At 34.9% G+C, this 12,216-nt stretch overlaps 4 protein-coding genes and 5 non-coding genes across 9 annotated transcripts; 4 read left to right on the top strand and 5 right to left on the bottom strand. All coding sequences in view use genetic code 12, as the record gives it.

Annotated features, from left to right (window-relative positions):
* Positions 1 to 1,279: 1,279 nt before the first annotated feature.
* On the bottom strand, positions 1,280 to 1,350 carry CTRG_06332. The gene has a single exon. It is a non-coding gene; the product is annotated as a tRNA-Gly (tRNA).
* A 919-nt stretch (positions 1,351 to 2,269) lies between these two features.
* Positions 2,270 to 2,341, bottom strand: CTRG_06331. The gene has a single exon. It is a non-coding gene; the product is annotated as a tRNA-Asp (tRNA).
* A 7-nt stretch (positions 2,342 to 2,348) lies between these two features.
* On the bottom strand, positions 2,349 to 2,421 carry CTRG_06330. The gene has a single exon. It is a non-coding gene; the product is annotated as a tRNA-Thr (tRNA).
* A 1,687-nt stretch (positions 2,422 to 4,108) lies between these two features.
* CTRG_00285 (uncharacterized protein) lies at positions 4,109 to 5,017 on the top strand (the record flags this gene model as incomplete). Its single annotated transcript, XM_002545458.1, has 1 exon — positions 4,109 to 5,017. The coding sequence occupies one exon, from the start codon at positions 4,109 to 4,111 to the stop codon at positions 5,015 to 5,017; it is 909 nt and encodes a 302-aa protein (XP_002545504.1).
* A 67-nt stretch (positions 5,018 to 5,084) lies between these two features.
* On the bottom strand, positions 5,085 to 5,744 carry CTRG_00284 (glutathione S-transferase family protein; the record flags this gene model as incomplete). The annotated part of the gene is made up of 1 exon (XM_002545457.1): positions 5,085 to 5,744. One exon carries the CDS (start codon positions 5,742 to 5,744, stop codon positions 5,085 to 5,087), a length of 660 nt encoding a protein of 219 aa, XP_002545503.1.
* Positions 5,745 to 6,276: 532 nt separating this feature from the next.
* On the top strand, positions 6,277 to 6,349 carry CTRG_06364. The gene has a single exon. It is a non-coding gene; the product is annotated as a tRNA-Thr (tRNA).
* A 7-nt stretch (positions 6,350 to 6,356) lies between these two features.
* Positions 6,357 to 6,428, top strand: CTRG_06365. The gene has a single exon. It is a non-coding gene; the product is annotated as a tRNA-Asp (tRNA).
* A 280-nt stretch (positions 6,429 to 6,708) lies between these two features.
* Positions 6,709 to 9,363, top strand: CTRG_00283 (dynamin-related GTPase; the record flags this gene model as incomplete). The annotated part of the gene is made up of 1 exon (XM_002545456.1): positions 6,709 to 9,363. The coding sequence occupies one exon, from the start codon at positions 6,709 to 6,711 to the stop codon at positions 9,361 to 9,363; it is 2,655 nt and encodes an 884-aa protein (XP_002545502.1).
* A 179-nt stretch (positions 9,364 to 9,542) lies between these two features.
* Positions 9,543 to 12,080, bottom strand: NAN1 (Nan1p; the record flags this gene model as incomplete). Its single annotated transcript, XM_002545455.1, has 1 exon — positions 9,543 to 12,080. The coding sequence occupies one exon, from the start codon at positions 12,078 to 12,080 to the stop codon at positions 9,543 to 9,545; it is 2,538 nt and encodes an 845-aa protein (XP_002545501.1).
* Positions 12,081 to 12,216: the final 136 nt, after the last annotated feature.

The following is a 12,216-nucleotide window of genomic DNA, read 5'->3' as shown; positions in this document are numbered from 1 at the left end:
AAATGATCTATTCTTAGAATCGAATCTTTCTAGGGTGTTCAAGTACGAATAAAGGATGTTTGTTTAAACCATAGCAAACGAAAGAAAAAAAAATTGAAAAGTAAAAATCATAAAAATGATGGACAAAAACTAAAAATCTTCCAAGCCGTACAATATCGGTAACATGACAATAATCATCAACCAATAAGGATGAAAGCGATGTCATTCGTTGACGGGTAGCTAGGCAGATAAAAGAAACTGTTTTTTTTTTTTCTTTTCTTTTAATTAGTCTTGAGCACTAGAACCGAATTTCATGTGGGGTTAACTCTGAAGGAAATAATAACGCCTAGGCGCAATAAATCACAATAGTTAGTATGTAAATCAAATTGGATTATTTCCTTAATAGTGGGGGGAAGGGGGAAAGAAAAAAAAAAAATTTTTTTGTCTAATTTAAAAATAAACCATGAGAAAAATAACGCAATAAGGTACTAATCATTAATAGTGGAGAAAAATTTTCAATGATCCAGGTAGAAATAAGCAATCTGAGTTAAGTACCGGAAAACAAAGGGCTATTGTACTTCTTTAATATTTATCCTAATGTGCCACATTGTTGCGTTTCATGTTATATAATTCGTGTAAAATAAGAAAGGATTATGTAACTATGAATATCAAGTTCAATGGTGAACTCGACCCCTTATTTCCTCATAGTTAAAGTTTCCTATTCAGAATAAGTGTTCACCTTGAAGATTAAGCTTTCATTATTTCTTTTCCCAAACCGAATACTTCCTCATTTGAATAACTTTGTAGTTTAGACTGTGAGACGTTTGATTTTGGCTTTTATAATAAACAAAATGGATGCCTCCTTGTTTTTACGATTTCGGGTAATGACAGTCGTTGGAGGAAATAAAAAAAAAGTGACGACGTCATACGATCTGATATGATGATCATGAAACATTTAAATCAACTTCATACTATCTGTTCTTTGTCTATTAGTGGTCTACTTTTATTAAAGAAGTTGCAAAATACAGGGGCTTATTTTTGCCAAGAAAAAAATCTCTTACACTTATTTTTCTAAGCTTCGATATTGACAACACCAAGGTGTCGCGTCAAACTAAGCCTTATCTTAACAAATCATGTTGAAAGTGATTTGGCCAGTGAGCTGGTTCTTTGAATGAACTCAAGACTAATATAGGATAGATGTTATGCAATAAAAAAAAAAGATCCAACGGGATGGATATTGAAAGAAATTTAAATGATGTATGAAAAAAAGTTACTCTAAATATAGAAAAAAACAAAAAAATGCAAGAACCGGGAATCGAACCCGGGGCCCAACGATGGCAACGTTGGATTTTACCACTAAACCATTCTTGCAACTCTGCCAAACTGGCTTCTTGTTGGAGTTGGTAAAAGGTCTGCTCATTCAGATGTTAATTATTTTATTGGATGTTTTCTTGTCGAAGAGAGCATACTTGTATGACTCTAAGATTCAGTCCATCTGACATTCTATGGTTCTTCTCTCAAGTTTCAAGTATTATTTAGAACGATTCTCAGATATAATCTACGTTTCAGACAAATCAAAGTGGAAACTAAACAGAGATAAAACAATTTTTGTCAAAAAAAAATTGACTTACATTTATTTGTTGTCTAAGGGATTAACCTTGGTTCTCTACAAGCTTCTGTCCAATAAAATATAGTAGTGGTATTAACTTGAACTTCCTCATGGAAAACATGGCATGATTTTTAAAGAGCTTTCACTGTGTCTTATCCATGTGATGGTTATTTTATTTGTTGTTAATCGCAGTACTTGGAGCTTCATTCCAACTTCAAATAATACAGAACAATATACAGTAATCTAAATCTTTTCTATTTGTCCAACAATATTGCGTTTTGGAAATTGCAATTGACAACTTACACAATCTCCAAACGACACATAAATATTTGGGCGAGTTCGTAACTAGGCAATGAAGTGCAGTAGCATCTACAGGCTAAATACATGGGTAAGTCAAAATAACTAGACGTCGTATATTACCCCTTCTATGTTCTAACAGATATACGATAGAAAATCAATTTTTCAAAGTTTAAGACATCAGCATATTTCAATGATCAAAGGCTCAAATGTTTTTTAGAAGTGGAAAAAAATTAAACTTGAATTTTCTTGACCCACGCAATAAATCCACCGATCATTACCACCACCACCACCACCACCACCACCACACACGGGCTAACCATCCCAATCAGCAACAACAACAACAAGAAGATCAACCAACAGGATGATGAGCAAAAAATAAATCTCTCTTGCGGGGAATCGAACCCCGATCACGCGCGTGACAAGCGCGTATTCTGACCGTTAAACTACAAGAGATTGAAATTGCTTCCAACAGGATTCGAACCTATGATCTCCTCATTACTAGTGAGGTGCCTTACCAACTTGGCCATAGAAGCTGTTTCTTGTTGGTGTGAGCCCCCATGCCCTGGCCCGTTTTGATGCTCTGCAAGCTACCTGTTGCTTTGTATGTGTGATGTAGGTGGTAAAAGTGATGAAATTTCTCACATTGAGATGTTAGATATTCTGACCAAACAATATTGTGTCAACTCTTGCCATGAAATAATACGTAAACTATGAAAAGGGAACATTGAAATGGTGTACTATATGTTTAAGTGATTTACAAGCGACTTTACTCTCAATCCCACAAACTTAAGAAACCACTGCAAACACTACTCTAACAGGCCAATATTTATCATTCTAAGCTAACGAGTATGCTAGATTGTCTGTGATGTTATTCCCCACTTTTTTATTATTATTTTTAGGGGTTCTGGTTTTCTTGAAAAATTGGAAAATTATTGCATGTAAATTTTGTCACAAAAGATTCTGTCTGTTAAGTGAAAATCACCTGGTGTTTTAAAATTGAAAAGTTTAATTATACCCTATCAGCACCCTCCATCTACGTCAAATATCAGTACAATACTGTACAACCAATCTCGGGTTGCTTCAAACTGTGCATATGAATCAAAATCAGGAAACTGCAACTCCAAATCAAGAAACCATAATAAAAATATGCTTTCAAAATCTTTTTTTTTCATGCAATGCTAGTCTTTTTTTTTTATTTTTTATGCAAGTTAGTTCAATCATTGGGACAACGTGATACCAAGTTATCGAGCGTTGTCATTTGTCACTGAGAATCAACAAACAGGAGGTAACGAGATCTGTGAAAGGGTGGAGGTATTATGGCTGATCTGAAATTTTCATTTCAGGTGTTCTTTGTCTCCATCTAAGAGACAATAGCGAAAACAAAGAACTAAATTATGAGATGTAGAAAGTGTGTGCGTGTGTGAAAACCACACCATTATACAGACAAAAATTTCAAGATGCATATGTGAAGTTACATAACGCAAAACAGACAGACAAGATGAAGTGAACCCCTCGAGATTATTGACAAAATACTAGAATGCTGGAGGTAGACGAAGAATTAGGGGTATTTTCACGCTTGTCAGAGATTTCGACTGAAGTAGGAATTTTAGGTGGTTTTAGTTTTTCTTAAGTTTACATTCTTCCATGAAAACAAGGTGGTATTTGATTATGACGAAATGTGAAAGGGGAACAGAAGAATCTTGCTAAATTGTTTTTTTTTTCTCTCCTTCGTTTCTCTATTTTGCGTCATTTCTAGCTCTTCTTTTAGTTCCATAGTTCCCGCTTGATAAAAGAAGAAGAGGACTCGATGAAAACAGGTACATTCGGATATTGTATTTGAATAGGAGATAAATGGCCCATAACGTTCAACTTTGCAGTTGCAGTTATTATTGTAGCCTAGCCCTTTGAAGTTGAAGAAAATCGTACATTTAAATTGTTTACAGTGCTTTACTCACCTGCTTGCTTGACAATTTTGTACCCTCTATTTTTTCTACCTCGCCTTATCCATAAAGTTCCCTGAAAAAGAAATTTTTTTGTTATAGTAATCCCGAGCGATACGTTTGGAAATTTCTACTTGCTTTTTTTTTTTAATATATATAAATACTTGGATATCTTCCCCTGAATCCCACTTACCAAGCCTTGTCTGATGAACGTCACTCGATATATCCCTTTTTTTTCTTTCTTCCTTAATATTTCGTCAGTACAACTATGTCAGTTTAAATGATGGTTGTTCCAGATTCAAAGCGAAACAGTTTGTTATTAAGTCTAAAGTATAGCAATGGTAGCTTTTCTTCAACCACAAGTACTTCCACGACAAACTCTGTATCGAGTAGATGTCTGTCCATAAAAAGAAAATACAGTACTAGACTTGCGCTGGTGAAACACAAGTGCGCTACAATAAAGCTCAAATTGAAAAGAAACTCATCATACATCAAGCATAGAGATCGAGATATCAAGGACTACGATTCTGATGAAGTCACCATCGTTGCCAGGTATTCTGACGACAAGTTCCAAACGACACACAACATTCCTGGATGCCCCACAGAGAAATTATCATTAGATGAGTTAGCAGATTCTACTTTGAATGCAGTATGCTATCGGGTGACCGGTAACAAAAAACCGTTCTATTTCGAATGCACTACAGAAGTTGAAGAACTAGAGTGTTCACAAATCATCACGTCAGAACTTCCACTACCACTTCCACCACCAACAGCAGATAATTCGCTTGTTGAGTCCTGGGAAAAGTACTGCCAGGACTATGAACCACCAGAGCAGACAGCTATACAATTATCTCCATCGGCACCGCGCTCACCTCCTCGTACACCACCTCCAAAGTACCAACCAAGAAGCATTCCATCATCTATTAAATACAAATCTCAACTCAACGAGTACTTGAAGGAATCATCGCAACCATATTCAAGTTTATCCAGATACTACTTGAATCTACATAATAGTTTTGCCAATTATCATTTCCTTGGACATCAAGACGGAACCTATAAATGTAGTAATTACGAGATGTTACAACCTATACTTGAAGAGAACAACAAGTCTACCAGAGTATACAAAAAGTACTTGTATTACATTCTTATTTTTTATATTTCTTTTGCTTTCTTACGTAGCTTGATTTAATAAACATTTTTTTTCATTGACCAAGTTTCCATCCAGCATAAAGATAACTGAACTGGTTTCTACCATTCTATGGCTTTTGAGGAACTGTGATACCCTTTTCGACAGCTGGCAATTCTTTGATTGCATGGAACCACTTGTTCAATAATGGCCATTGACTAATATCAATACCAACTCTGGATAAAGAATTGGCCCAGCCAAACAATGCAATATCAGCAACAGTGTAACGATCACCAACCAAGTATTTGTTTCCATTGCCAGAATTTCTGGACAAAATATCTTCATAAACACCATATATTCTTTTAGTATCATTTTCGTATCTATTAATACCGTATTCAACTTTTTCTGGGGCATAAAGTTTAAAGTGATTTAATTGACCTTGAATTGGACCATTTTCAGCAACTTGGAAAATAAGATACTCCAAAGTCTTATAATACTCAGCGGTTCCTTGTGGGTAGGAATACTTGTGGTCTTTATCGTATTGATCAGCCAAATATTGCAAAATAGCACCAGTTTGACTAATTGTGACTGGTCCAGTTTCAAAATTTGGATCAGTAATGGTTGGGATACGACCGTTTGGATTCAATTTCACAAACCAGTCAGACTTCAGCTCATTCTTTGAAATATCAACAAAAACAGCTTCGTAGGGTAATTTCAAGAGCTCTAAAAATATACTAACTTTGATACCATTAGGGGTTGGTACTGAATATAATTTAATTGGCTGAACCATTATTGTATTGGTGATTAATTGGAGAAAACAGAAACTCGATCAAGACGAAAAAACTAAATGGCTATTTATAATCCAGAGCAAAAATAAGAGCTGGTGGGGGGGGGGGGTTGCTGAATAATGTCCGTGCTGCGGAGTAAAGAGGAAAATTTTGTCTTAATTTGACTTTAAAGCCACTGCCACAATTTTCGAGTTTAGAATTATAATATAAACTAATTAGTAAGCAACAACACTTTACCTCCAAAATTTATTAAAAATTCGTCAAATGAAATGGAATGGCTACTTCAAGTTTCCTCCTGGTGAGGTTCTTCCTCCGTAATTAATCAGGGGTGGACAAGTTTCATATCAGATACTTGGTGGTAATTGAAATTTTAATATAAACATTCCAATCATGAAACCATAATTAATATACCATCGAAGTCGGTGTTACGCCAATATCCATCAAATACCACCTACATCACACATACAAAGCAACAGGTAGCTTGCAGAGCATCAAAACGGGCCAGGGCATGGGGGCTCACACCAACAAGAAACAGCTTCTATGGCCAAGTTGGTAAGGCACCTCACTAGTAATGAGGAGATCATAGGTTCGAATCCTGTTGGAAGCAATTTCAATCTCTTGTAGTTTAACGGTCAGAATACGCGCTTGTCACGCGCGTGATCGGGGTTCGATTCCCCGCAAGAGAGATTTATTTTTTGCTCATCATCCTGTTGGTTGATCTTCTTGTTGTTGTTGTTGCTGATTGGGATGGTTAGCCCGTGTGTGGTGGTGGTGGTGGTGGTGATCGGTGGATTTATTGGGTTTGTGATTTTGATTGCCACCATTACGCACTCTCACCAAAACAGAGAAAGCAAAAAAAAAGAAAAAGAAAAACCGTGCGATTAATTTTTCCCTCCTCCAACCCTTCTTTTTAGTTTCTGATTGATAAACACAACTATATCCTGCAATACACTAGTACCATTCACCATGATATATAGAAATGGTGGTCGGCTACTAACACATGGGCGTCATATTCCTTTACAAAGTTTTGCTTTATTGAGAACGGCACGAGTTCATACTCAGTTGAAGTACATCCCCACGTATACTCCTACTAGAAATTTGGGGTTTTTCAAAATAGTAACTAGAGTAGTGAAAATGCCTGCTTATGTGGGAGGTGCTATGGCCGCAGGCGGAAGCTACGTTGCTTATAAAGTTGAACAGGCTAGTAGTTTTACTCAGGATAAATTATCAGCGTTAAAGGATATATCTGAAGGATTTTTTGATAAAACAGGTGATTTTTTCAAGGGTCTTGGAACTACTGATGGATCAGGTTCTAATGGAGGCCAACAAGGAGGAGGTGATAATGGAGGTGGTGCAACCGCTGCAGGAGCTGCAGCTGCAGCAGTTGGGTTCACATCAGATGAAGGTGAATCGACTACTGCTGAATCTGACCTTGAAGAAGACGATGACGAAGAGACACTCATTGAAGATGATGATGAAGAAGATTTTGAAAATGACGAAACTGATGATCACATGCTTAATTTAACACGTCAAATGATCGAGATTAGAAATTTATTGACTAATATAAACCATGATGGTATTAGATTACCATCTATTGTTGTCATTGGTTCTCAATCAAGTGGGAAATCTTCTGTTTTGGAATGTATTGTTGGTCAAGAGTTTTTACCAAAAGGTTCAAACATGGTTACCAGAAGACCTATCGAATTGACTTTGGTTAACACTCCTGAAGCTGCTGCCAATGTTGCTGAATTTCCTGCTTTGAAAATGTTCAACTTGACTGATTTCGACCAAGTTCAAAAAATATTATACGATTTAAACATGGCGGTTCCTGCCTCTGAATGTATATCAAATGATCCTATTCAGGTTACCATTAGATCCCCAAGAGTTCCCGATTTGTCATTGGTTGATTTACCGGGGTATATTCAAGTTGAAGCGGCAGATCAACCTACCGAATTAAAGAATAAAATTAGAGAGTTGTGTAACAGATATTTGGAACCACCTAATGTTATCCTTGCAATTTCTGCTGCTGATGTTGATTTAGCCAACTCAGCTGCCTTGAGAGCTTCAAGATTGGCTGATCCAAGAGGAGAAAGAACAATCGGTGTTGTTACAAAATTGGATTTGGTTGATCCGGAAGTAGCACGCAAGATTTTGTTGAATAAAAAATATCCCTTAAGGTTAGGTTATGTTGGTGTTATTACCAAAGCACCAGCAGCAAAGACGGGTGCTGGTGGATTGTTTTCTAGAAAGCAAATCAGTGGTTATCAAGCATTTGTTGCTCAACAGAATTTTGAGCATACATTCTTGAAGGAAAACAAAGAAGCATTCTTTGGATGTACTGTTGGAACCAGAAACTTGAAGAAAAAATTAATGAAGGTATTGGAAAAGACGATGGCAGCTTCCTTGAGACCAACCCATTTGGCTATTCAACAAGAGTTGGAAGAGACTTCCTATCAATTTAAGGTTGAATTCAATGATCGCCCGTTGACTCCAGAAATGTATTTGGCTAATAACATTGATGTTTTAAAATTGGGTACAAAGGATTTGAGCCACAGTTTTTCCAGAAATGAATTGAAATCAATTTTGAAGAGCGCATTGGACCAAAAGGTTTTAGATTTAATGGCAGAGAGATATTGGAACAAACCATTTGAATTAAAAAATAATACTTTTGAACCGGATTTACGAGAATTAACTCAGATTAACATTGATAATGATATTTATTGGCACAAGAAATTGGATTTAATAACTTCTTCATTGACCAAGCTTGGTGTTGGAAGACTTTCAACTAATTTGATAACCAATGCATTACTTACAGAGGTGGAAAATTTGGTGGATAATACTCAGTTGAGAAATCACCCAATGGCCAAATCAGCTGTTCGCGATGCAGCCAAATCAGTTTTGAGCAACAAGTACTATTCCACTGCTGATCAAGTTGAAAATTGTATTAAACCTTACAAATATGAAATTGAATTAGAAGATCGTGAATGGCAAACATCCAAAGAAAACGCAGTCAATTTACTAAAGGAAGAAATGAGACAATGTGATGAGCTTTATCATGATTTGAAGAGTCAAGTTGGTGGCAGAAAATTGCAACAAGTTGTGACATACTTGGAGAAATTGAAACAACAACAGAATAGTGACATTGATTTGTCCACAAATGAAGCATTGGGATTTTCTCCTACTTTGATTCAACGTGGTAAAGATGCTATTTTCCTTAAAGAAAGGTTATCATTACTTAAAATGAGGTACCAGTTTGTTAAGAATTCGAAGAAATGTAAAAGAAAGGAGAGCAAGTACCAATGTCCAGAAATTTTCCTTGATGCTGTAGTTACAAAGATAACAAATACTGCGGTATTATTTTTAAATGTGGAGTTATTAAGTGATTTCTACTATAACTTCCCACGTGAATTAGATTTGAAATTTTTCAGCAATTTGAGTAAAGATGAAATCGAAAAGCTTGCCAAGGAAGATCCAAAGATTAAGAAACATATCGAACTACAAGAAAGAAAGGATATTTTAGAGAATGCATTGAGTAAAATTGAAAGTGTCTTAGCTATTCAAAGAACAACACAAAAAGGAGGTCACGAGGACGAACATAAAAAGTCAGTATTTGGCTGGTAAATCAGTTGGGTTGGCTTTTCCTTTTTTATAATTTTCTTTCGACAATTAATTTTTGTTTTGTTTGTGTAAATAGTCGGTGTTAATTTAGCTTGAATTTATTTTAGTTATATTTACTATTATTTTATTTTATTTTATTTTAGCTTTTATTTCAATTCGTTATATTTTACTGTGTTATAACTCTATTTAAGTACATTAACTATACGATCAAACAATGATTCAATTTGAACACCTTCGATATTTTGGAAAATTGGTTGGAAAGTATGAAGATCAATGACTTTTTGACTATATTGTAATCCATCATCTATATCCATGCCATCATCTGCTTTATTTTGCTTACCAACTTTAACTTCGACATTTCTATCGTTTATTACATCAGCAGTTGCTTGTGCAGTTATTAGCATATTGTTGATTTCTTGTGTTAAACCAATTTCAACAGCATCAGTGATATCATCAGTAGCATTATTGTAAATAGTTCCTACTCGACAATCCAAATCAACAAATATAAATGATGAATTAAAATAACGGATTGATGATACTCCAGTATCATGATATTGAACAGATATTGGTTTCAATTGATTTGGTTTAAAAATTAAGATTTTTGATTTAATAGTAAATTTCTCATTATCATTATTATCTGTGGCGGTAGTATCATAATAATTTAATGCTAAACAGATCAATTTCTTAACAGGATCAATGGCAATTAAATTTTTACCACCATAAGTTGTATTCACTTTTGCAACCAAACCAGTCAATTCACCAGAAATTAAATCAAATGAGGAAATTCTTGTCTTGGATAAAACAACAAGATTATTATCAACAAGGTTCAAGGATCTAACTCTGGAACCTGATAATGATGGGATTTTAAAATCAGGAGTATCTTCCAAGGTTTTGGAATTGATTGTAGTTATTGTACATTCATGACCCAAGAAGATCAAAGAACTATCATCTGACCAACTTAATGCAACAGCTTCAGAAGATAAAGCACCAGGAGATCTTGATTTTCTTAATGTCCATGCAGTTTGTTGAGATCTTTGTGATGAGGTTTTATAAGCTTCTTTAGGGAAACTTGGTCTCCATATTCTTAAACCACCTTTATTATCAGCAGTTAAAAATGCCAACCCATTGAAATATGAAGTTGGAGCTGGAATCATGGATAATATTGGGTTATTTCCATGAGGATCTATAATTTTGGTAGTTAATTCCCAATGTCCAGTTTTACTTGAATTACCAGGAGTAGCAGCAGTTGAAGTATTGTCTTTATTTTCAATGAATTTCCAGAATTTTAAAGCATATTGTTTTTCATTCTTCAATAATAAATCATCAACTTCAGTATTTTTGAATTCATCAAATGTACACATCCATTCACCATCATGAGTAAATTTCAATAGAGTGACCAGAGGATCCAATAATTTTGTTTCTGATCTAACCTTACCGACATTCAAGACTGGAGCAGCATGTTGAATGAATACTTGTTCATTCTTGAATAAATCAAAAGCTTGGATACTGGAATCATTTGGGAAATACAAGTTTTTGGTCTTTGGATTGATTTCAAAGTTACAACTGTAGTCGTATCTGATTTTCAATTTATCAAAATCAGACGAATTTTTAGTATACTTCTTCTTGGTCTTGTTGATAGTGTTTTTGATATTGTGAGCGAATCTTGGGCGAATGGTGTTTACAGATAATCTAGAAACCAAATCAATGGCAGATATAACCAAAATTTCGTGGATGTTATCAATGCTATCAACTCTTAATTCTAATGAAATGTAATCATTCTTGTGAGTATCAATAGAAATCTTTTCAATGGTACCATTCAAACGAGGTAAGAATTGTTTCTTCTCAGTTTCCAATTGCCAGAAAACCAATACTTTTTCCATACCACCTGAAAGTAAATAGTTGTTGTCTTCGGTGAAACATAAACTTTTAACTTGATCAAGATGCCATTTCAAGACCCTTTGTGGTTTTGGTGTAATTAAACCACCATAAACTATTTGAATTGGACCTGATGTTGTACCAAGTGCGACAATGGAATCATTGGAGACAGCAATAGCGGTGATTGCTGACTTATAAACAAATGGGATTATTTCATTAGAAATGTCATCATCTTTCAAGTTTTCAATATTGTCAAGTTTGTAAATATCAGATAAATCAAACAAGTTAACTTCGTTGTCACTGGTGACAAAAGCAATTTTAGAATTATCTAAAGAAACAGCAAAGTTAATAGAGTTACTAACTTCAATTATTGGAGTCAAAGTTTCCTGATTTCTATCAAAATAGTTAATGTAACGAGTATGTGGTGAGCTTCCATTTTTCTTCTTGTCGATTCTACCAGTAATAATAATAAATGATAAATGCTTTACTGAAATGACCGATAAAATAGGTAAATTAGATTTGATGTTTATGTTGGATACAATTGGTTGTGAAACTTTATCCTTCCAATTAACTGTGACCAATTCTCCTGAACTTTTAAATAATAGTACTTGGTTCATATTAGTAACATCTAATTTTATATCTACCAAGTCTTCCAAATTCAAGTCAATAGTTTTGATACATTGTCTAGTGGAAATAAAATAAACTCGTAATTGATGAGCCAATGCAATAATGATGTATCTACCATCCAGGGAGTACACGGATGCTGATGCTTGAGAATAAGGCAAGAAAACTGGCTTACCACCAGTAGCCATAGATAATGACCAGTCTGAATTGGCACTTGGCATGGGTGTTGTTAATTTTTGGGGTGTATAAGATAAACAAGTAAATCTAGTCCTTGTTAAAAATTTTCCCTAAACTGGGATATTTAAGATGAGATGGGTCTATGGTTGATGCGCGAGAGAATAAGAAGAAGAAAGAGAA

Source organism: Candida tropicalis (genome assembly GCF_000006335.3).
Source record: "Candida tropicalis MYA-3404 genomic scaffold supercont3.1, whole genome shotgun sequence".
Classification (NCBI taxonomy): Eukaryota; Fungi; Ascomycota; class Pichiomycetes; order Serinales; family Debaryomycetaceae; genus Candida; species Candida tropicalis.
Note: the sequence above shows the minus strand (reverse complement) of the source record. Positions and strands in the feature narration are given on the sequence as shown.